General features: G+C 40.3%; 1 protein-coding gene across 1 annotated transcript in view; it reads left to right on the top strand.

Annotated features, from left to right (window-relative positions):
* RYR3 (ryanodine receptor 3) overlaps positions 1-24178 on the top strand; it is a 461910-nt gene that overhangs the window by 174299 nt on the left and 263433 nt on the right. The window contains exons 14-16 of the mRNA XM_055538999.1: positions 7348-7512; positions 11410-11531; positions 23594-23762. Of these exons, the coding sequence (XP_055394974.1) occupies positions 7348-7512; positions 11410-11531; positions 23594-23762 (456 nt within the window). The remainder of the gene's footprint in view (positions 1-7347; positions 7513-11409; positions 11532-23593; positions 23763-24178) is intronic.

Below are 24178 nucleotides of genomic sequence, written 5' to 3'. Positions count from 1 at the left end.
TAAACAGAAACAATATTGTAACAAATTCAGTGAAGACTTTGAAGAACCAACCCCTGCCTACCCTTCCGTAATATCTCTGGCCACCAGCTCATATTTGCCTTGAGCTCTAACATACTAAGTACATACTGTGTTTGAACATGGTATCTTTTCTCACAGCTAAACGTGTAGCTAGAATACCTTTTAACCCTCCATGTACCATAATCAGCAAACTCCTCCTCATTCTTCAGACAAGTGTCAAGTGCCCCTCATGGGAAGAAGGCCTTTCCCCATAGGGCCCTTTTCATGACTCCATTATAGCCATCACTCACTTGACTGGGAGCCCCTAAATGACAAGGAGCACACATCCCTCCACCCACCTTTTCTGCACCTCTGCACCCCACACAGTGTGGAGCGTGTAGTAAGTTTGAATATCACTCACTGAAAGGTTATGTAAGTGTGGTCGTACAGCAAAATCCTTTCCATTTTAACCTCCATCCTCTTCACAGAATTTTATAGTCATTGTGTAATCATCTTCAATCACAACACAACCCCGCAAACATTCAAGGAGAGAGATTCATTAATTGGAACATCAAAGTCAAATTTCTGTGAACTTGATTTCGCATCATTTTCCCATGGTCTTGACATTGCAAGGCCATTCCCCAAGGATCGTCAGGTAATGTGATTTAATATTTACTCTGGCGCAGCAATGCTGTCTATTTAGATGTCACGTCTCCGAGTCGGTTTATAACACTCACTTCCTTTCAGGGAGGGATGAATTAATAATGTTAAAGCAAGCCTTATTATATGAAGCCATTCACTTTTTAGCTATTTTTTTAATGACTCTACCATAAGTCCGGAATGATTGAGATAGAATCTCAAATTTTGCCTCCTTTATTACAGAAAGGCAGAGAGCTATCACTGTTCTCAATTAAAGGAAATTTTTTCTCAGTGTGTAAAAGCAATTCAATTCAGTCAACATTTGTCAAATGTTGCCTGCTATATCCTGAGATCTGTGTTCTTGGCCAAAAATGATGTTTCCTTTAAAAACTGCCCACTGCTCTCTCTGCTGTGTGCAGAAAGCATGCTTGTAGACCAGATCCTCTTCTACTCTTTAACCTCAGCGGTCCCGCCGGAAACAAGAGGGCAGCTGGGTTCACAGCGTATCCCTCTGTGAAATCATGGGCACTGATGTAGTGTTGTTTGTGCATGTCCCCTTGCTTGCTCTGCAGGTTCTCAGTTGGGGAAAGAGAGGGTATGGAGGGAAGGGGAAAGAGCAAAACATGGACCTTGAGATTCAGTCGTCCCCAGACCCCACCACTTCCGGGCAGTTTCAGTTGTTTTTTTTTTAAGTATTTATTTTTGGTTGTGCTGGGTCTTCATTGCCGCACATGGTCTTCCCATTGTGGTGGCTTCTCTTCTTGCAGAGTACAGGCTCTAGGCACACGGGCTTCAGTAGTTGCAGCACTTGGGCTCAGTGGTTGCGGTTCCCGGGCTCTAGAGCACAGACTCAGTAGTTGTGGCACACGGGCTTAGTTGGTCCATGGCATGTGGGATCTTCCCAGATCAGGGATCAAACTCATGTTCCCTGCATTGGCAGGTGAATTCTTAACCACTGGACTGCCAGGGAAGTCCCTGCAGTTTCATTTTAAATAAAATCTACAAAGCATTTAAAAAATTTAAACTGACAATTTCCCAAGTCTTAATTGTTTCAAGTAGGCCAGACAGAGAGGTAGTCAAGAAGAGCCTTGAGCTTTGGAGTAGAAGAAACCTGGGTTTGAATCCTGGCTCTGCCTTTGCTGTTTAGCCTTCCTGTCCCTGATTGTAAAAGCAAAACAAACAAACAAAAAACAGGAGTGAAGAAGTGTGTCTTGAAGGACTCTTGTGAGACCAGGAAGATGACCTAAGAGACTGTTTCCTTATCCATGAAATGGCAGGAGTGCTGCTTACCTGAAGGTGATTGTGTAGAGAGGGACTGACGAGAAAGATGGAGGAAAGAGCCCAGCACAGTGACCTGCTCAGGACATGCACCTTCCCTGATGAGATAGACAAGCCCACTCCCCTAGCATGCTGGAAACAGCGGAGGGCTGCCCTTGGCCTCCCACCAGCAGAGGCTCTGCAGCCAGCCTTGGGGCCAGTCAGGCTCCTAGCAGTGTCCTGCAGTGTGCGATTTTTTTAAGGCCATTCTAAGACCTCCCACTTGAAATCAGAAGTTCAAAGGGGGACTGTATTGGTGGGAAAGTGAATCTAAAGGTAATTTCTGAAAGTTAGTCCTGGGAGTTTTAGGAAGCACTGTATTGGTGGCCGACCCCAGCATCCATGAATGAGGCCCATCTTCCCATGTTTCCTTTTTCTCTGAATCTTTTTTGGTTGCTTCCTGTCTGTGGAAAGCTACTTTCTTGTCCTCTGTGGACATAGGCAGCTTAAATATGTCAAGTTCAACAAATTCCTATCTAAGTAATAACCATGAATTAGAACCTGCTGCTGCTAAGTCACTTCAGTCGTGTCTGACTCTGTGCGACCCCACAGACGGCAGCCCACCAGGCTCCCCCATCCCTGAGATTCTCCAGGCAAGAACACTGGAGTGGGTTGCCATTTCCTTCTCCAATGCATGAAGAAAAGTGCATTGTGAAGTCGCTCAGTCATGTCCGACTCTTTGCGACCCCATGGACTGCAGCCTACCAGGCTCCTCCGTCCATGGGATTTTCCAGGCAAGAGTACTGGAGTGGGGTGCCATCACCTTCTCGGGAATTAGGACCTACTCTGTTCCAAATATCATGCTCGATTTCTATTACCATGGCAAAAACTGGTCTGTCTCTGTGTCTTCATTTCTTTTCAACCCATCATTCACCTTGTGGCTGGAACAATTGTTCTAAGATACAACCCTTGTGTTTTCCCCGCTTAAAATTCTTGGTGGATTCCCATTACCTGCAATAGCTTTTCCCAAGAGGTGTTCCAAACAATGATTTATGAAAAAGATTTAAAATGCTTATGTTAAACAGTTAAATAGGTTGTTTTGGTTCCTTTTGTTCTTCTTTGTTTTTTACTGTAAGACTCATAACAATCTAGTTTATACTATCCTAACATTCCCTTTACCTCCTGAAAGAAAATACAGTACTGTCGGAAGTCCTCTTTTCCCACAGAAAGTCTGTAAACAGCGTGAGTTTGGGAAACATGCACCTGTAGGATAAAGTCAGTCGTTGTTCAGGTCTTTTCTGGACTTCGTCACTCTTCCTGCCACACTACTCCTATCTTCCTACAGTGTTGTCCCCTTCCATATTCCTCATCTCTCCTTTTTCCCCTAGCCATGCTCACATCAAGCAGAAATTGGTGTAAAGGCATCCTGAAGTCCCCAGGCATGGTGAATTTTTCTCTCTTCCAAATTCCAGTTGCACCTTCAGTATGAACTCTATCGCTTTGTTGTCATTAGTGGTTGGTGTGTGTGACTCCTAAAGCTTATACGTTAGAACCCAGAGTTATTTTTCATAAAATAATAACATATATTTTCAACTTCTTTGTAACAGCATCCTAATACCTAAAACATTAATATAACCAATGCTTAACTGTGCTGATGGTTACCATTCCAAAAATTATGTTCACGTGACCAACAGGCTTTGGATTTACACTTGGTTTTGCATTCCCTTTCATTACTTACAAGCTATAGGGCTTTGAACGAATTGCTCCAACTCTACAAGCCTCAGTTTTATCATCTATAAAGTAGGAGAAATAAAAACAGCAGGTCCAGTGAAAGGTTTAGAGAAAATGTTTTTAAAATGTCATGTATAACACATATCACTGTGTAGGCCCTTGGTAAATTCATGATGGTGTTGTCATTATAAAGTACTTGGCAAAAATGCTTTGCTTAAAGTAGGCATTAAATAACTACTCATTCCAGTTACCTTTCTTGTCCCAGAAATTTTAAATCAATCTGGAGAGCAGCAACTTATCATCTAAACTAAATACATGTTTATGTGACAATTATTATGTGGTCACAACCATTTCCTTATAAACTCTCAGTGGAGACAAGGGATCATGATGATTATTCCTCTTCAAAACTTTGTTAGGGCCAAGTAACTTATTCCTTCTCAGAATCCACTCATCATCTAAGATATGAAAGGTTGGTGCAGATACACAGATAAATTGATGCCCACTGACCAATAAAACAAAAACAAATTATTTGCAGCCTAGTAGAGCTTAGTGTGAAATGTAAAGACCAACAAACCTCAGTCTTGCCCTTGGAGGATTTCCAACCAGGCAGAGGACAGGAAGTCTACCAGCAAAAGATTCCTATCACAGAAGATGGGAAAGAGCCTTGAGAGAGAGTAAGGGAGGTGCCATGAAATCAGAGGACATGCACAGTTGGATCTGGGAAAGGCTGATGGATAAGATGTAAAAATTCAGAGATAAAGTAGAGGCCTTCCAAGCAAGGAGTGTAATGTCAGTAGAACCCTGAGGGAGGGAATACTTGGTATAGCACACAAACATAATCCAGTTTGGTTAAAGCATGTGGCATATAAGAACTTTAGAGGTGAGAAGTGTATTCTGTAGGAATTGGGGAGTTACTGAAGGGAGTGATCAAAAGACCCCTATCATATGGGAAGGTTCCCATAGGAAGATTCCATAGAGGAAGGTTCCAGCCATAGAGTAAATACATCTGGGCCATGTTCAAATGAAGACAGAGGGTAGAGCATTAGTTCATGACTTGAGTCAGAAGCTCACACGCCTGGGACCAGCCAAGTCCAGCTTCTCTGTCTCAGGACGCTCTCATTTCTTTAAGCTGTGTCATTGTTGTGTAGTTTTGGGTAGAGTTGGCTTCAGTGTTGGGTTGTTTATATGTTTTGGTTCTCATTTTTGTTGCTCTTGTTTTTCTTTAAATTAGAAGCAGTCCCAAAAATGCTGGCCATAGAACTTTGGGAGTTGATGCTGTTTTGCAAAAGCAAAGACACAGAGAGACAGTCCATTCTATTATCAATAATGATCCATTTATTTTAGAGACTCTAAAAAAACAAATCTTAGTATTTATTTTATTTTGGCAAAGTCATATTTAAATTAATGACAAGTGATAAAACAAGTGAAATTATAGTCACTCATCATTGGGGAATATGTGCTATTTTAACTAAGAGCTTTTGGTAATCATCATAATTATTCATATTTAACAGTTGTAGTGTATAATATGTTTACTTTGCTGCATTGTCTTTGGTTAGGGAATAAGCTAGAGATGAAACCTTTGGCATATTTTAATTACATCTATTGGTTTGAGTGTCTGTACCACTATGGATATTTTTGAAATGAAAATGAAGTATCCAGTATTTTATAGAATAAATGCATTCTTGACCACTTGCCTGTGGATAAATCCTTAAATATCAAATTCTGTTTTCCCATTGACTATGTTATAAAATCAGAAATATTTTCCTTTGGAAATGTTCATTTTGAGAAATGTCGTTTTGAACAATCCAACCAGTGCTTCAACATATGCTTAAAATAAGAATGTTCTTGTAGTGTATTAATATTGCTCAAAATGATCCTATAAATGTGTGCAAAATAACTAATTTTGCTTTTTAGAGGGTTTGAAGGAAAGAAATAAGAGCTGAAATGAAAAAATATACATTTGAAAGAAAAATGACTCAGTTGTATACATTTGTTCCTTCAACATATGTTTGTTTAATAATTGATAGGTGCTGGGTTCTCTGCATTGTTGTTCCATCGCTAAGTCGTGTCTGACTCTTTGTGACCCCATGGACTGCAGCTCTGCATTAGGAATCCAAAACTAACAATCATCTGGCCCAAACCCTTCATTCTCATAGCCTGGCAAAAGGAAACATCATATAAACAAGCATATTTACATTATGGTCTGTTAAGTCCCCAATAGAGGGATGAGACTCTGCTGGAGAAATACAGCAGGAGAAACTAACTCTGCCTTCACAAAGAAGGTGACACCTGAGCAGGGTATTGAGGGTGAGTAGGAGTTGGGGCCATGGGACCGGCATGGTCTCTGGAATCAGACTTCCTGGTTTGACTCTTCCTCTTTCACTACTTCTTGAGTGACTGTGGACAAGCTGTTTGTTTCTTTGTTCCTTCATTTGCTCCTCTGTAAAACTGGAATATTTGTAGCTACATCAGAGGCCATTATGAAGAGCTGGCATATGTAACAAACTTAGAGCACTGCCTTGCACATGGAAAGAGCTCAATGCCTATGTTCCTGTTATTCCATCATTAAGAATGAGAGTCAGGTTGCACAAGCAGAGCAAACAGCATACTGCATTTTTATTCCATGAAAATTTTAAAATATGCCCAGCAATTTAACACAAGATGTAGAGAAGAAATGGAAATAGGGCCATTCAGAGGCCCTGATTAATGAGGAGGGGGACAGAGTTACCAGACTACTTCTTGACTCACTTTGACAGGCACCTTAGGTTGTGCCCTAGATTTCTCCATAGGGAGATGTTCGACGAGCATTTATTCTATGAAACAATGGATACTTGATACACAAAGGGAGGATACATACCTGGTACACAGAAATTCCCTCTTCCATACTAGCAATGAGTTTTGTGAAACAGTGGCAATTGAAGAATGAAATCCACTGACTGCAACATACAACTAAGGAGGCCATAAGGAACTAGTATCAGGCTTCCCTGGTGGGTCAGTGGCTAAGACTCCGTGCTCCCAATGCAGGAGGCCCCAGGTTCAATTCCTAGTCAGGGAACTAGATCCCATATGCCCCAACGAAGATCAAAGGTCCCACATGTGGAACTAAGACCCAGCACAGCCAAATAAATATTTTTAAAAAAACTAAAAAATATAAAAGAAACTAATACAACAATTACTGCATTAGACTTAAGGCACAGTAGCCCCCTATCTGCTGCAAGAGTCTGTTTCCTCTGCTGATTTCTATAAAAGATATTTATATGATTTTAACAGATATATTTAAAGCCCCAAATGAAGGCTTTTATATAACTATTAAAATTATAGAAGGTACAACTTGCTGAAAATAAGTTATTTGGCTATTAAGGGTGAGTTATTAAGGTATCTAAGTCAGGATGAGGAAAAGTAAAAAAAAAAAAAAAAAAACCATAATGGGGAATTTTATAAAACCAGAACCAAAGAGAGACACTATAGGCTGCCTCCATTTCCCATGCATATAAATAATCACTAAAGTAGCCAAAACATGAAATCCATTGATTTTACAATTACCAGCAGATAAGGGAAGCAAGCCTTTCTAAAATCCTGGCTTGGACAGGCATATCATGATTATCCTGGTAATCGGTTCCTTGGCTTACAAATTCTGCACCAGTGACCTGTTTTATACATTGCATTTCTATTTAATCAGACATGCCTACGTTTGTTTCATTTTCTGTGAAATAGGAAATCAAGGAGAAATTGGATTCCAGTCACAAGCGAGATATAGAAGGCATGGGAGTCCCAGAAATCAAGTATGGAGACTCTGTCTGCTTTGTCCAACATATAGCCAGTGGTCTGTGGGTGACCTACAAAGCACAAGATGCCAAGACATCCCGCCTGGGACCTCTGAAAAGAAAGGTGAGGGGTCAGAAAGGCTGGAAGCAACTAGGCATGAGAAGTGATTGTGGAAATAAGGTGGGCATGATGGATTTTTACTTCTTAGCTTCCCAGATGGCTCAGTGGCAAAGAATCAGCCTGCCAATGCAGGTGTGGGTTGGATCCCTAGGTCAGGAAGATCCCCTGGAGAAGGAAATGACAACCCACTCCAGTATTTTTGCCTCTAAAATTCCATGGACAGAAGAGACTGGCAGGCTACAAGTCCAAGGGGTCGCAAAAGAGTTGGACACAGCAACTAAGCAAAAATTCTTACTATTCTGAAGAATTATTTCTGTAACAGAGTGTGTAGCCTAGTGTGGTTACTTTGACTTCATATTCAGTGTGAAAAAGAAAAAGTTAAATAGATGACAAATCTGTGAAGAGGGGATAGAATACGATCCTTGTGCTCTAAAACCTGTACTAAATGACTTTTGGTAGAATGCTGTTTGGGGATTATCCACATCATTTCTTCTTTCATTTAAGTGGATAATTGAGTTACTATGCAGTATTCATAATATACAGACTAAACAGAATCCCTACAGAGAGATGCAGATTGCATGATAACAAGCACACAGGAACCAACATGCAGAAAGATGAGATACTGTTGAATGATACTGTATCCACAGAGAATGGATCCAGGTCTCAGAGATCTGTTACAGCCTGTGACAGTGGGAAATCCAGCTTGGATACACAGAACATCTTTTTTTTTTTTTCCAGAAAATCAACTGCCATAGTAGGGTTTCTTTTGATAGGAATCAGGAAACAGATGCTCAAGTCATGCTTTAAAAAAAAAAAAAAAAAAAGCCCTTACAAAGCACAGGTTTGGATAGGCAAGGAGGCCCATGATAAGGTTCTAGGAAACATTGTACCGTGTAGTTTGTGTAGGTCAGCCTAATATGGAGGCGATGAAAATTTTCCCAGAATGCTGGTTATTGTAAGAAAGGAGGTTGGGGGGAACCCATAAGGTAATAGCTTATTTTTGTGCAAAGTAAAATTTACAAGGAAAGGGGAAAATTATGAAAAGGAGATAGAAAATAGAACACGAGGCCACAGAGACTCACTTGTAGAAAACAGAATATGAGGCCACAAAGACTGCTTGTAGGAGCCCAGAGCTTCCTCTGCCAACAATTGTAAAGGCTGGACTAAACATGGAAACATTGGAAGACTTCAACAGCAAGACACCCAGGACATGAGTGCTGAAGATCCCACTAGAATGAAAGTGCACTAAAGTGAGTTCCTCCTGTATCACCACTTTGCCCTCAGTGTCTGGCTGAGATACTGCACAAGAAATGGGATTGCCTGTTAGTTCTGTGGGTTGGAGAGCCATAATTGTGGTAAGGTCAGCCGAGGTTTCTGAGACTTAAGGGACCATATTCCAGAGTGGAGGAAGCCACAGAAGCATGAACTTGAAATTCCAAATGCGGTTTCTCCTAGTATCTTAAGCAGACCAGGAATAGGGTATAAAGCTAAGATGGCAAACAGAAAATGATATTTCTCTATGTTGGAGAAGAGCAAAGCAGAGATGTGAACAGCGTGACAGTGCTAGGGAGACAGAGGCTGGAGTACAAAGTCCCTCGGGCTGGAATGGCCTTAAAAATACAGTGGACTTTCAGTTGAATTCCAAATAAGGGCTGTACCTCAGGAGTAAGGGCAAATGGAAAATAGATGCCAAAACCTGATCATCTACCCTAACAGCCTATCAGGAGAAAATGCAATCCTCTGAAGAGTATGAGTTTCCACAATTTTTCACACCTACTAAGATAAAGATGATATTGAAAGAGAGTAGAATTTGTGGATCTGGGCTCTAACTCTGGGTAGGTGGGGACGCACTTGAAGGACCCTGTCAACTAGGGGAGACCCCAGTTTATGATGTTGGTTTATTGTGCCTCTCCCTGCCTTTTTCTTCTGGGACCATAGTCCATAGGTCCATCTAACTGCTGGAATGTGGATTTGGGAGATGCTTTCAGAAACTCTCTCTAAATGATGCCCTAATGCTAAGCCTTTGTCAGGGCTTCCCAGCTCCATTTCCTGAAGAACAAGTTAAGTTCTCCTCTAAAAATACAAAGGATGTCCAATCTTGTTAATTGTTTTATGAAACAAAATAGGAATTTAGAAAAACCAGTGGGAAATAGACATAGTGAGAAACCTGATGAATAGTAGCTCACCTTTAAGGAAGCACCCTCTTTCCATTACCATCTTGGGCTTCTGCTTTCTGCTGTCAGTTATGGAATTCCTCCAGGAAAGAAAAAAGGACCTTAGGACCTGAGCTGCAGCGATCAATAGAACACATAATAACAACGTTCTAACAGCTGCATTTCCCCCATTTCTCATTACATTCTTGTTTGACTGGCCGGTTTGAATGTGTTATCTGAACAAGCAAAACATAAGCAGGTGGGTCTTTAGGGACCCAAAAGCTGGGACTAAGGCCAGAGTAAACCTAGGGAGATGTATTGCCAAATCTAAGTGCAACATTGATAAGCAGTTGCTGGGAATCTCAAAGTAATGTTTTGAAAGAGTTGGTGAATCCAATAGTAAGGGCATCCTTTGCTAATGCTTAAGCTACGGTATATAGATGAGATGCAGGTCTCTTCAAAAATGAACATAAATTTATGCAAGCCAGCATGCTTCTTCCTGGGTGAATTCATTAAATGAGGGTGCATTTTCAGAAGAATACAAATGAGAGATTTTGACCTGGAAATGAGGAAATAGGTTGTTTATTTGTGCTAAAAATGAGAGATACCAAAAACCCTTATTCTAAAGATATTTTTTGGAGCCACATGTTTTGTTTAATTGACATATAAACTGACTGATTCCCACCCCACTTCCCTAGGACCTACAGATGGTCTCACTTCACTTACTCACATCAAGAGGAAACCATGCCAGGAAGTTGAATCATAATTTGACCCTGACCTGAATCAGGGTCAAACCATCCCAGTTAATAACCACACGTATTTGGCTGGCCCTTTCAAGAGAAAAAAAATCACTGACCTCCACACCAAAAGCTGCTAGTCCCATCTAAAAAAAAAAAAAAAAAAGTATCGTGATGTCATTGGTGAGCAATAAGTATACTTAACTTCCTAACTGATCTGAGATCAGTAATATGCTGTCCCTTATAACAAATATTCATTGAATACCTTTTATATTGTAGGTAACATGCTAAATGACTGACATGTAAATCGTCTAGTCTTCCAAACAAACCACTAAAATAAGTCCACCTGCAGATGGCGAAGTCAGAGCAGAGAGAGGTTAAATAATTTGCTGAAAGTCACACTGCTGAGAAGTGACCTAGAGGGATTACAAGTCAGGTTGGCTGGTACCTAAGCCCATGCTTTCAAACCCCCTCTCTAGCTCCAAGAGAAGCAAACCACTGTCTCAAGCTGCTTCCTTGGTTCCAGTCAACTAACCCAGTGTGGCCATCCTTCAGGAGAGAAAGCCACACCTCATCCCAGTAGAAAGTTTTAGAGGATTTTACTTTAACTTGTCTTTCTAATTCCTTGGTTTATCTCTGGAGAAAAAGGCTCTGAATGTAGTGATTTTTCTCATTTCCAGAGATAAGTTTTTGTGTTCATTTTAAGAGAAAAATCTGTCATAAAACTTGTTTTCACCCATTCAAATTGGCCATACCAGCCCAAGGAATTTATCGTAACTCAAACCATAGTGGCACATAAAATTTCATTTTCATCAAAGCACTGTGTCTCAGAAATGAATCATATATCAGTAATAGGGTGCATGGATAAAATAACTTTGTTAATGTCCCACTTTCAAAATGAACGCAGGGGAACTTGGTCCATTGAAGGAATACAAGGGATGAGGAAAATACTGCAAAAAACATTGACTGTCCAATGTAACCTGGCCCTGGTGTCCTTGGCCCTGGGATAGGTCATACTCCATCAGGAAGGTCACATGGATGATGGGTTAACTCTGCAGAGATGCCAGCGTGAGGAGTCCCAGGCTGCTCGGATCATCCGGAACACGACCGCCTTATTCAGCCAGTTTGTAAGGTACGTGAGCTCCTTCCTTTTCTCTACTTGTTGGTTTCTATTTTGCAGCCATCCGATCCCACCGACCACCCCCTTTTAATACTATGAATTTTCAGGAAATAATTATGTACCAGCAAAGAGTTCTACCAGAAAGAGCTTGGGATTGAAATTTATTTCCCACTAGGTGAGCTCCTACCAGCTACACTCTTGGCCCAACAAATGCCCAAGGCTCTTCAGTTGGTGTCATTAGTTGACATTCAGGTTGGCGCCATAAACAGCCAAGGTCTTCTTATGAAAATTAAGTGGAAAGAAATGGAGCGCTGTAAGTCCCCTTTGTATTAGCACATGAACAGGGGAGGAGAGAGAAAAAAAAATGGATCTACAACCTCTGTGCTATTTAGAAAGGTTTTCTACATCTTTCAAAATTGTTGCTATGGTTTGGACACGAGAAGATTTGCATGGAATGCTTAGGTCACCCACCTACGACGGGGACTTAAATAGGGAAAATAACTTAACTACCTACTTGATCATAATCCTTCCAGTCTCAACAGTGCTGCCAAAATAGAATTCTGGATTGTACTCACCAATTACCACAAAAAAAAAAAAAACAGATTCTGTTGTAAACAGTGCAGTGTTGCAAGCCATCCTTCTCTCATAGGAAAATCTCTCTAAAGCCTAGAGGATTTCAATTGTATATGTGGATCTGCATGAAATGAGAAAAACCTTTGTTAATGTCCCACTATACCTTTATTTTCCTTCCTGTTGAGTCACTGTGATCCAAGGGATATGTATTAGTTAGGATACAGGCTAAGCTGCTATTGTGGTTCAGAATAAACTTATTTCTTTTTCAAGTAATAGTATAGGGGAGGCAAGTGGTTTAGGGAAAACAGACCATCCTGCTACTGGGACAGTTTCCTTCTGTCTTGCTGCTTTGAAATCTCTATAGGTTCTTAAAGTATGACTAGTCCAGCAGCATCACCTGGGAACTTGTCAAAAATACAAATTCTTGGGGTTTATCCCAGATAGACCTAATCAGACACCTAAGAGTGGTGCCTCGGAAAAATTTAGTTTTGATGGGTCCTCCAGTTGATGCCGATGCATGCTAAAGTTTACAAACTACTGCCCTGGAATAAAGGTACCTGCCCTTGGCCAGGTATTAGATTCATCTGGGAAGCTTTTAACATCCTGATGCCAAGGTAGCATCTTCAATCAATTACATCAGAATCTCTGGAAAGTGAAAGTGAAGTCATTCAGTCGTATCCGACTCTTTGCGACCCCATGGACTGTAGCCTCCCACGCTCCTCCATCCATGGGATTTTCCAGGCAGGAATACTAGAGTGGGTTGCCATTTCCTTCTCCAGAAGATCTTCCTGACCCAGGGGTTGAACCCAGGTCTCCTGCCTTGTAGGCAAACGCTTTACCGTCTGAGCCTCAGAATCTCTGGGGTGGGGTCCAAACACAAGAGCCCCCTGGATAATTCTAATACTCAGTCACAGTTGAGAACCAACTGTCCTGGTATGTATTCTTCAACCATGTGATTAAAAATAGTGTACTAGCACCATGTCTGAGGTCTGACCTGAAAAGATGAGAAGAGAGAGGAAATAGAGGGCAAGCCATTTCTTTTTTTTTTTAAATATAACCCAGAAGTAGATCACCTTATCTTATACTCTGTTAGCTAACACTAGTCACATGGCCACACCTAGCTGAAGGAAGGCTGAGAAATATCTCTGGTGGGTTACAACTAGAGGGTCTTGATACTAATTGAAGGAAGAAAAGCAGACGGTAGGGGCATTCTTGCCACAATGTGGGACTGAGGCCTGAAAATCAATTATCTTTGCCTGATTTTGACTCCGCCACTGGTTTCCCATGATTCTTGAGCAAAATATATCCTCTTTTCCATTCTGCGTTACATCCGAACTGCTCCCCTTCTTCACAGAAAGAATGTAAGATTGAATGGCTTGGTATAGGTAGAAAAAATTAGCTACATGAATTTTTCATGTAGTCTCGACTAGACCACAACCATTACTATAGGGAGTGGATAGTTTTATCTGATTCTCAATTCTCTCAACTTCTGCCCTTATATCTTTCTTAAGTCAAGGCTCCTAATCCACACATTTACAAAAATTAATTCAAAATGGATTAAAGGCATTATTGTAAAACTTAAAATTATAAAACCTGGATGAGAAAACATAGGCTCGAATCATCATGACCTTGAGTTCAACAATCTTTTATTCAATATCATACCAAAAACAAAACCTACAGAAGAAAAATTAGGTAAATTGGACTTCATCAAAATCAAAATCTTTTTTACTGTGAAGGGCACCATGGAGAAAGTGAAAAAACAATTCATGAATATTTGCAAATCATAGATCTGATAAGGGAATTGTATCTAGAATAAAGAAATCTCACATCCCAACATTAAAAAGACAAATAGACCAACTGAAAAATGGATGAAGGATCTAAACAGACATTTTTCCAAAGATGATATACAAATGGCCATAAGCATATGAAAAGATATTCAATACTATCAGCCATCAGAAAAAATTAAATCAGAACCACAATGAGATAATGCTTCATTCTCACTGGGATGGCTATAATAAAAAAGGCTATCAATTAGAAAGTGGGACAGGATGTGCAGAAACTGAACCTACACTGCTGGGGGAATGTAAAATGTTGTAGTCACTATGGAATACAGTCTGGGAATTCCTCAAAATTTTAACCATAGTGTTACCAGATGATTCAGCAATTTCATTCCTCAGTATGTGCCCAAGAGATGTTAGATATTGATCAGTTGCTCAATCATGTCCAGCATCATGCCAGGTTTCCCTGTCCTTCACCATCTCCCAGAGCTTGCTCAAACTCATGTCCATTGAGTTAGTGGTGCCATCCAACGACTTCATCCACTGTCATTCCCTTCTCCTCCTGCCTTTAATCCTTCCCAGCATCAGGGTCTTTTCCAATGAGTCTGTTTTTCTCATCAGGTGGCCAAAGTACTGGAACTTTAGTTTTAGCATTAGTCCTTCCAATGAATATTTAGAACTGATTTCCTTTAGGTTTGAACTCCTTGCAGTCCAAGGGATTCTCAAGAATCTTCTCCAGCATCACAGTTCAAAAGCATCAGTTCTCCAGTGCTCAGCCTTCTTTATGGTCCAACTCTCACATCCATACATGACTACTGGAAAAACCATAGCTTTGACTAGACAGACCTTTGTCAGCAAAGTAATATCTCTGCATTTTAATATACTGTCTAGGTTTGTCATAGCTTTTCTTCCAAGGAGCACGTGTCTTTTAATTTCATGGCTGCAGTCGCCATCTGCAGTGGTTTTGGAGCCCAAGAAAATAAAGTCTCTTACTGTTTCCATTGTTTCCCCATCTATTTGCCATGAAGTAGTCAGACCAGATGCCATGATCTTCATTTTCTGAATGTTGAGTTTAAGCCAGCTTTTTCACTTTCCTCTTTCACCTTCATCAAGAGGCTCTTTAGTTCCTCTTCATTTTCTGCCATAAGGGTGGTGTCATCTGCATATCTGAGGTTATTGATATTTCTTCCCATAATCTTGATTCCAGCTTGTGATTCATCCAGCCCGACATTTCTCATGATGTACTCTGCATATAAGTTAAATAAGCAGGGGGACAATATACAGCCTTGATATACTCATTTCCCAATTTTGAAACAGTGCATTGTTTCATGTCCAGTTCTAACTGTTGCTTCCTGACCTGCATACAGGTTTCTCAGAAGGCAGGTAAGGTAGTCTGGTATTCCCATCTCCTTAAGAATTTTCCATGGTTTGTTGTGATCCTCACAGTCAAATGAACATAGTCAATGAAGCAGAAGTAGATGATTTTCTGGAATTCTCTTGCTTTTTTGATTATTTTGGATGTTGGCAATTTGATCTCTGGTTCCTCTGCCTTTTCTAAATCCAGCTTGAACATCTGGAACCTCTTGGTTCATGTACTGTTGAAGCCTGGCTTGGAGAATTTTCAGCATTACTTGGCATATGCGATGAGTGCAATTGTGCAGTAGTTTGAACATTCTTTGACATTGCCTTTCTTTGGGATTGGAGTGAAAACCGACCTTTTCCAGTCCTGTGGCCACTGCTGAGTTTTCCAAATTTGCTGGCATAGTGAGTGCAAGAGTTTAACAGCATCATCTTTTAGGACTTGAAATGGCTCAGCTGGAATTCTATCACCTTCACTAGCTTTGTTCATAGTGATGCTTCCAAGGCCCACTTGACTTCAAACTCCAGGATGTCTGGCTCTAGGTGAGTGATCACACCATCATGGTTATCTTTAAGATCTTTTTTGTTTAGTCCTTCTGTGTATTCTTGCCACCTCTTCTTAATATCTTCTGCTTCTGTTAGGTACATACCATTTCTTCCCTTTATTATGCCCATCTTTGTATGAAATATTCCCTTGGTATCTCTTATCTTTCTTGAAGAGCTCTCTAGTCATTCTCATTCTATTGTTTTCCTCTATTTCCTAGCATTGATCACTTAGAAAGGCTTTCTTATCTCTCCTTGCTGTCCTTTGGAATTCTGCATTCAGATGTGTATATTTTTCCTTTTCTCCTTTGCCTTTTGCTTCTCTTCTTTTCTCAGCTATTTGTAAGGCTTCCTCAGATAACCAAACAAAAACTTGTACACAAATGTTCAAAGCAGCATTACTCATAAGACAAAAAGTGATAGCAGTGTCTATCAACTGACGAATGAATAAATTAAAGGTGCTATATCCCTTTACCAGAATATTATATGTCTGTAAAAAGGTATGAAGTTCTAACATACACTACAACATAAATGAACCTTGTAAACATGCTCAGTGAAAAAAAGCCAGTCGCAAAAGACTACATATTGTATTACTGCATTTATATGAAATATCTGAAATAGACAAATCTGTAGAAACAGAAAGTAGATCTGGGAATGGTGTGATAAGGGGGAGTGACTACTAATGGGTATGGGATTTGAGGGAAAGCTGATGAAAAATTCTAAAATTGACTTAGGCCATGGTTGCACAACTCTGTAAATATGCTAAAAACTATTGTACCCTTTGAATAGATTATGGTATCATACATGAACTATATTTCAATAAAGCTGTTATTTTTAAAAATTCAGTGGGAGTTACATGCCTAACAATGGGGAAATTATTTTTAAACAGCTTTATTGGGTTATAATTTGCATATCATAAAATCCATCCCTTTAAGTGTACAACTCAGTGAATTTTAATAAATGTATGCAGCTGTACAGCCATTGTTACTATTCAGTTTTAGAACATTTTCATCACCCCAGAAGGATTCCTTATGCCTATTGCAGTTTATACTAGTCACCACTCCCAGCACCAGGCAACCAATCATCTGCTTCTCTCACATTTTAATGCATTAAATTGATAAACCATACAATACGTGGTCTGTCGAATCTGGCCTTTACATTTAGCATTACATTTTTGAGGTTCATCCCTATTGCAATATGTAATGGTGTTCTGTTCCTTCTTATTGCTAAAAAGTATTTCTGTGAGTATGTTTTAAATACGTATTACATATATAAATTGTACACACATACATACACAAAAAGGTATGCTGCTGCTGCTGCTAAGTCGCTTCAGTCGTGTCCGACTCTGTGTGACCCCAGAGACGGCAGCCCAGTAGACTCCCCCGTCCCCGGGATTCTCCAGGCAATAACACTGGAGTGGGTTGCCATTTCCCTCTCCAATGCATGAAAGTGAAAAGTGAAAGTGAAGTCACTCAGTCATGTCCAACCCTCAGCGACCCCATGGACTGCAGCCTTCCAGGCTCCTCCATCCATGGGATTTTCCAGGCAAGCGTACTGGAGTGGGGTGCCATCGCCTTCTCCGACAAAAACGTATACATGTATGTATATATATATGATTGTGTGTGTGTGTGTTTGTGTGTATATATATATATGGAGAGAGAGAGATACACAAGTATACTCATCTCACATACTAAAACATGTTTATAGTAAAATAGCACTATCTTGATTAATATACCTTTATAAGTATTAAAATCAGATAGAGTGAGTCCTCCTACAATGTTGTACTTTTTTTGATATTATTTTAATCCTTTGCATTCCCATATAAATTTAAGGGTGAATTTATCAATTTTTGTAAGAAAGCCTGCAGGGATTTTGATAGATATTGCAAAGGATCTACACATCAATTTTGGGAAACGTTTATCTTAATAAATCTTTCAGTCCATAAACACAGAATATCTGTCCATTCATTTATTCTTCTTGGATTCCTTTCAACAAGATATTAGAATTTCCAGTATATAAATCTTACACATTTTTTATGAAACCTATACAGTATTTATTTTTGATGCAACTACAAATGGAGGTGTTTTCTTAATTTCATTCATTTTTTCTTAATTTCATTTCAGATTGTTCACTGCTGGTGTCTATAAATACTGACATGGAGAAACTGAGTTTTTAAAATGTCAGCCATGTATCCTATGAACTAGATGAAATTTTTTATTATAGCGAGGGTATTTTTTGGTGTGGATTCTTTAGAATTTTCTACATACAGGATCGTGTCATCTGTGAATAAAAGGAGTGGTTTTTTCCTTTCCAATAAGAACGAATGCCCTTCATTTCTATTTTATTTTGCATGATTGCCCTGGATAGAACATCTACTACAATATAAAATAAAGTAGAGAGAACAGACATCCTTGTCTTGTTCTTGATCTTAGTGGGAAAACATTTGGTCTTTGACTATTAAATTTGGTACTTACTTGCAGAGTTTTCATAGATGTCTTTTGTCAAGTTGAGGAAGTTCTCTTCTACTTCTAGCTTGATGAGAGCTTTTTATATTGAATGAATGTTAGTTAGATTTTGTCAAATTCTTTCTGTCTATTGAGTTGATGGTGTGGTTTTATCCTTTATTTATATAGTTTATTACATTATCTGCTTGAGAATGTGATTGAAATCAGTATTATTGTTGAATTGTCTATTTCTCCCTCAATTCTGTCAATTTTTACTGCACATATTTTGGTCTCTGTTACTGGGTGCTTTGAAAGTGAAAGTATTAGTCACTCAGTCACATCTGACTCTGCAGTCCCATGGAGTGTAGCCCATCAGGCTCCTCTGTTCATGAAATTTTCCAGGCAAGAATACTGGCGTGGGTAGCCTTTCCCTTCTCCAGGGGATCTTCTCAATACAGGGATCAGACCTAGATTTCTCACACTGCATGCAGATTCTTTACCATCTGAGCCACCAAGGAGTTTATAATAAATATATCTTCCTACCAAACTCATTCTTATAAAATATCGCCCTCTTTTCTTTTTTTTTTAAATTATCCCCAAGTGTTTCTTTTCTTTGAAATTGAAATAGTTGATTTACAATATTATATTAGTTTCAGATGTACACTGTGATGACTCACTATTTCTGCAGATCACATTTCATTATAAGTTATTACAGGATAATGGCTATAACTTCCTGTGCTATGCAATATATCTTTGTTGCTTATGTATTTTATACATAATAGTTTGTATCTGATAATCCCATACCCCTATTTTGTCCCTCCCCATGTCCTTTTCCCTCTTGTTAACTACAAATTTGTTTTCTGTGTCTGTGAGTCTGTTTTATATATACATTGATTTGTATTATTTTTTTAGGTTCCACATATAAGCGATATTATATAGTATTTGTGTTTTCCTGTGTGACTTGTTTCACCCTGAATAATGTTCTCTAGGTCCATCTGTATTGCTGTAAATGGCGGAAGGTTATTCTTTTTTATGGCTGAGTCCCTTTTTATATGAATATTTTTTGTCTCAATTTATTTTGTTGAGCCGCTCCAGCTGTCTCACTTGCTAGTTACAGTTACTGTTTGCGTGGTGTATCTCAGGCCTTTCACTCTCAACTTATTTGCGTCTTTGAATTGGAAATGTGTCTTGTGGATAGCATACTGTGAACCTTTTTTCCCCCAAAATGCCGTCTGACTGTCTCTTCCTTTTACTGGTGTGTGTAATCAATTTATAGATAGTGTAATTATTCAGATGATTGGTTTCATATGTGCCATTTTGCTATTTGATTTTTATATGTCTTTTTGTTCCTCTATTCTCCCTTTACTGCTTTCTTTAGTGTTAAATTGACATTTTCTACTACTATTTTAATTCCTTTGAGGGTTTTTAACTGCTTTTATAAGTTACATTCTTAGTTGCTCTAGGGAACTTAGTATGTCTTTGATACGAAATAATCTACTTCACATTAATATGAACTTAACAAGTAAATCAACTTTGCTCCAATATTGTTCTCTTTTCTCTCAACTCCTTTATGACAATACTGATATATGTATTATAGCTTCATGTGGTATAAGCCCAGCAATACAGTTTTATAATTATTGTTTTATGCATTTTTAATTAGTTATAAGAACAAAAAAGAGAAACATTGGTACATATTCATATTGTTTTACATTGAACTGCATAGTAACCTTTACTACTGCTCTTTATTTCTCAGGATGGGTTCTAGTTAGTGTCTGGTGTCATTGGCTTTCAGCTTGGAGTACTTATTTCTTGTCAGGCAAGCCTCCTACCCTTTGCTGATAGACCTGTGTGTGGGTTGGATAATATGTCCAAAGGTCAGGCAGTTTTAAGTTCATCCTGAATTTTACTTTCTGCTTGCACAGGGCCTCATCATATTCAGCCAGAGATGAATAATAGCTGGGGCCCCCTCTGGTTCTTCCTGAGTGTGTCTCTCTGGGACCTTGCACATGGCCTGCCTCACCCTGTTAGACCTTCTTTTCCTTGGAGCTAGGGGAGAGGACCAGAGAAGGCAATGGCACCCCACTGCAGTACTCTTACCTGGAAAATTCCATGGACGGAGGAGCCTGGTGGGCTGCGGTCCATGGGGTTGCTAAGAGTCAGACACGACGGAGCAACTTCACTTTCACTTTTCACGTTCATGCATTGGAGAAGGAAATGACAACCCACTCCAGTGTTCTTGCCTGGAGAATCCCGGGGACGGGGGAGCCTAATGGGCTGCCGTCTATGGGGTCGCACAGATTCGGACACGACTGAAGCGACTTAACAGCAGCAGGGGAGAGGATGGGAACTATCTCAGGTTGAAATATAGATTCCCACTGTTCTTACCAAGATTCATTATTAAAAAAAAAAAAAAAAACTTCTCAATTTCCTGTATACCTTTGGTCAATTTCCAGAATCTTAAAACAGTTTGTTTTTTGATGATTTTGTCCAATTTTGTCACTTTTATTGGGAGAAAGAACTCACTGAGCTCCTCATTTCTGGAAGCCCCACCTTCAATGGAAGAGATTCTTGATTCTCCCTGACACAGGATGTTTTACAAGAAAGGAGGGCTGCTGCTGCTGCTGCTAAGCTGCTTTAGTCGTGTCCGACTCTGTGCGACCCCATAGACGGCAGCCCACCAGGCTCCCCTGTCCCTGGGATTCTCCAGGCAAGAACACTGGAGTGGGTTGCCATTTCCTTCTCCAATGCATGAAAGTGAAAAGTGAAAGTGAAGACGCTCAGTCGTGTCTGACTCCTAGAGATCCCATGGACTGCAGCCCACCAGGCTCCTCCATCCATGACATTTTCCAGGCAAGAGTACTGGAGTGGGGTGCCATTGCCTTCTCTGGAAAGGAGGGCTAATGAATAGCAAACCAGTACAGCAGAGGTGAGGGCTACAAAGGCCACAGTGCTTACATTTTGCAAGAGCTGGAAAGTGAAGGATGACAGCATAATTTGGAAATAGATTCTCCTCTCCCATCCCTTTTGAGAAACCAACAGTGCATGTGATGTACAAATGGAAACCAGAGAGATTGATCTTCTGCAAGAACAAGTTAAAGTTAAAGGAATAAAGAATGAAGAAGAAAGAACAATGAAGGAGATAATGTTTAAGTTTCCTGTACTGTCTCATCATCCCCTGTGTGGTTGTTGGGAAATGTCCCGTAGGACAAATGAACAGTGTCATGGACCAAGGAGTCTCAGATGTCCTGCTGGAGAGAGAAGATGCTATCCAGCTGTCCTCTGAGTTTAGCTTTTGGAGGGGAATGATATATAAATAATTATGGTAACTGTATGGTAAATACTCAGAATCACCTGAGCTTTTACTTAAGAAAAGAAGTCCTTGTCAAAGATCTGAGAACATAATGGGACAGTGGCTGTAGGGGCTGGAGGAAGGCTGAGCTGAGATGGGGGCCAGTTGTAATTAGTTCTGAACTGTGGCATCCTCTTGTCCCTGCCTGTCTAGATCCATCTGGGTTTCCTCCCCCAAGGTTCTAGAGTAGACTGCGAGCATCATGAAGCCATTCAGAGGATAGGTCCTCAATGCCAAGCATGTATTATGTGTTCTCCTTTGAAGGAAGGAGGCATTTTCCCTGGAGGACTGTCAGGTTGATGTTTCTTCAAGAGGCAAAATGAAGTGATCCAGCACTGAGAACCCACAAGAAAAAAAAAATTAGCCCCAGAAGGATCCTGGCAAACATAGAGTCTACCTTCCTATGTTTCAGTTGTGAAATTGAAGCACAGAAGTCTTAGCGGCACTCCAAGGACCTCACAGTTAAGTGGCAGTGACTGTAACCTGGGCTTTCCCACCCTCTGTATACTGATGTGCTGCCCCATCAAGCCACAGAAATGCCTACAGACCTCTTCTCTCATCCTCATGTCTCATCACATGAGGACATACTCTTCACTTGACTGGCCTGAGTGTCTCTGGTATATGGAAAATATTAAATTTTTAAAAAGAGAGAGAGGGAGAGGAAAAAAAACCGCTGCAACTAGATCAGAAATATTGAGGAAAACGTATTCATTCTTACTGAATGTGGAACTGGGGGGTCATTTCTGATTGAGTTCTCTTTCCCAAACCTTCACCTCATATCCATGTGGGATTCTCTTCCTCACTGTCTCTGAATCCAATAATATCCCAGAGAATGTTTAATAATCACTTCTTGAGCACCTGCAATGGGCAGAGAAGTACCCTGCTGAGAAGTGCCTCCTGCCTGCAATTCACTCTTCTCTCATTGTGTGCACTTGGCATTTTTATACAGAAGTGTAATTATTGTCGTCTCATAACATGAATATTTTCAGGACTTGTTTATAAGCTTTGTCTGAGGCCTAGCTCACAATCTTTCTTTAGCTTGTGTCCAGACAGATATGTAAGCACATCTTCAGTAAATGTAAAGGACGGCTCATTAGAAATTGACCACAGAGGAAAACCCCTGATGTTATTTACTCACAAAATAAGTTCCCATTCCACTAGGGTCTCGACAGTGGGGTCTCAGATTCAGTTTCATGGACTGCATCCACTCCCCCTTCCTCTTCTTAGCCTTGGCCTCTGAAAAGCTCACCAGAGTACCTCTCAAGGAGACGGGAAAACAAAGGGTCATTTTGTCGTCTGTGGAGGTTTGTGGCCTCTCTGTGTTGGAAGGACTCAGTTATAAGATTTGTTTGGAAAATTATGACAGAGGGAGTCAGACCCACATACGTATAGGATGGGAGGAACACAACAGAGGGAGATGGTGGGGGTGTTGAAGCAGAGAAGAAGAATGTTGAGAGATGGGACACTGGTGGGGGGTGGAAAAACAGAGACAGGCCACACAGAGGAAGTTGAAAGGAGAGACAGAGCAGGGAAGACATCAACACATCAACAAATAGGGCACCTGCAAACATACAAACATTAAGAGGAAAACACCCACAGAGATATCACAAAGACACATGGGGGGAGACAGAAGACAAAGATGTAGATGGAGGAAGAGACCAGTGATGAAACCCCTTCCAGCTGATGCTTAACCTGTCTCAGGAATGTGTGGTAGTCTAAAAGAACTATGGGTTAATAATTATCTATAAAAGTACTTCTACCTAAAAAGGAAGACCTGGCAGACAGCCAGGGATCCTTTCCATTGATTTATAAAATGGTTTGAAAATTGAATCAGAGATTCCTTCCCATTACGCTGTTTGTCAGCAAACTTCAATTTGAGGTTATCTGTACAGCGACTGTCCCAGGTGCCCAATAGCCATGCCAGTCCCTGTGCCCGGTTCAGGGCAGGGAGGAGCTAGGACATAGTGGATGCTCGTCAGGGTCCTGCTAGAGACCCGCTGCCTAAGCCATGTCCATCTGTGGTTTCAGTGGAAACAGTCGCACAGCTGCCCCGGTCACCCTGCCAATAGAAGAGGTCCTGCAGACCTTACATGACCTGATTGCCTACTTCCAGCCCCCGGAGGAGGGGATGCAGCATGAAGGCAAGCAGAACAAGCTCCGCTCACTCAAAAACAGACAGAATCTTTTCAAGGAAGAGGTAAGTCCAAAACATTAAAAAGTGAGACATTCTTTGTGTCCAGAGCTAAAAGTACCCTGATGCCTGCAATTTAGAGTCTCCATGCAGTCTCTGTCTCCATGCATGCATGTGTTCAAGAAAGAGAGAAGAACAAAGAGAGAAAGTTGGAAAGAAAAAGATTCACTGGAAGTTACCCTTTCCTGTCAGCACCTGGATCACATTAGCAGCAAACACTGTCATGCTTGTATTTTGGTACATTCAAACCAGATTAATTTAAAGCTTCAGTGTCACCTATGTATCCAAAATTCGTCTTTCATAAAATCTCAACTATGAGAGTATGGCATTAGCTGTGATTCCCAAATTTTGGAAGGTATGAGAATTATCTTAGAACTTTGTTGGAAAAATATGAATTCCCAGGTTCCACCACATCAGAAATG

Source organism: Bubalus kerabau, chromosome 10 (assembly GCF_029407905.1).
Source record: "Bubalus kerabau isolate K-KA32 ecotype Philippines breed swamp buffalo chromosome 10, PCC_UOA_SB_1v2, whole genome shotgun sequence".
NCBI lineage: Eukaryota > Metazoa > Chordata > Mammalia > Artiodactyla > Bovidae > Bubalus > Bubalus kerabau.
Note: the sequence above shows the minus strand (reverse complement) of the source record. Positions and strands in the feature narration are given on the sequence as shown.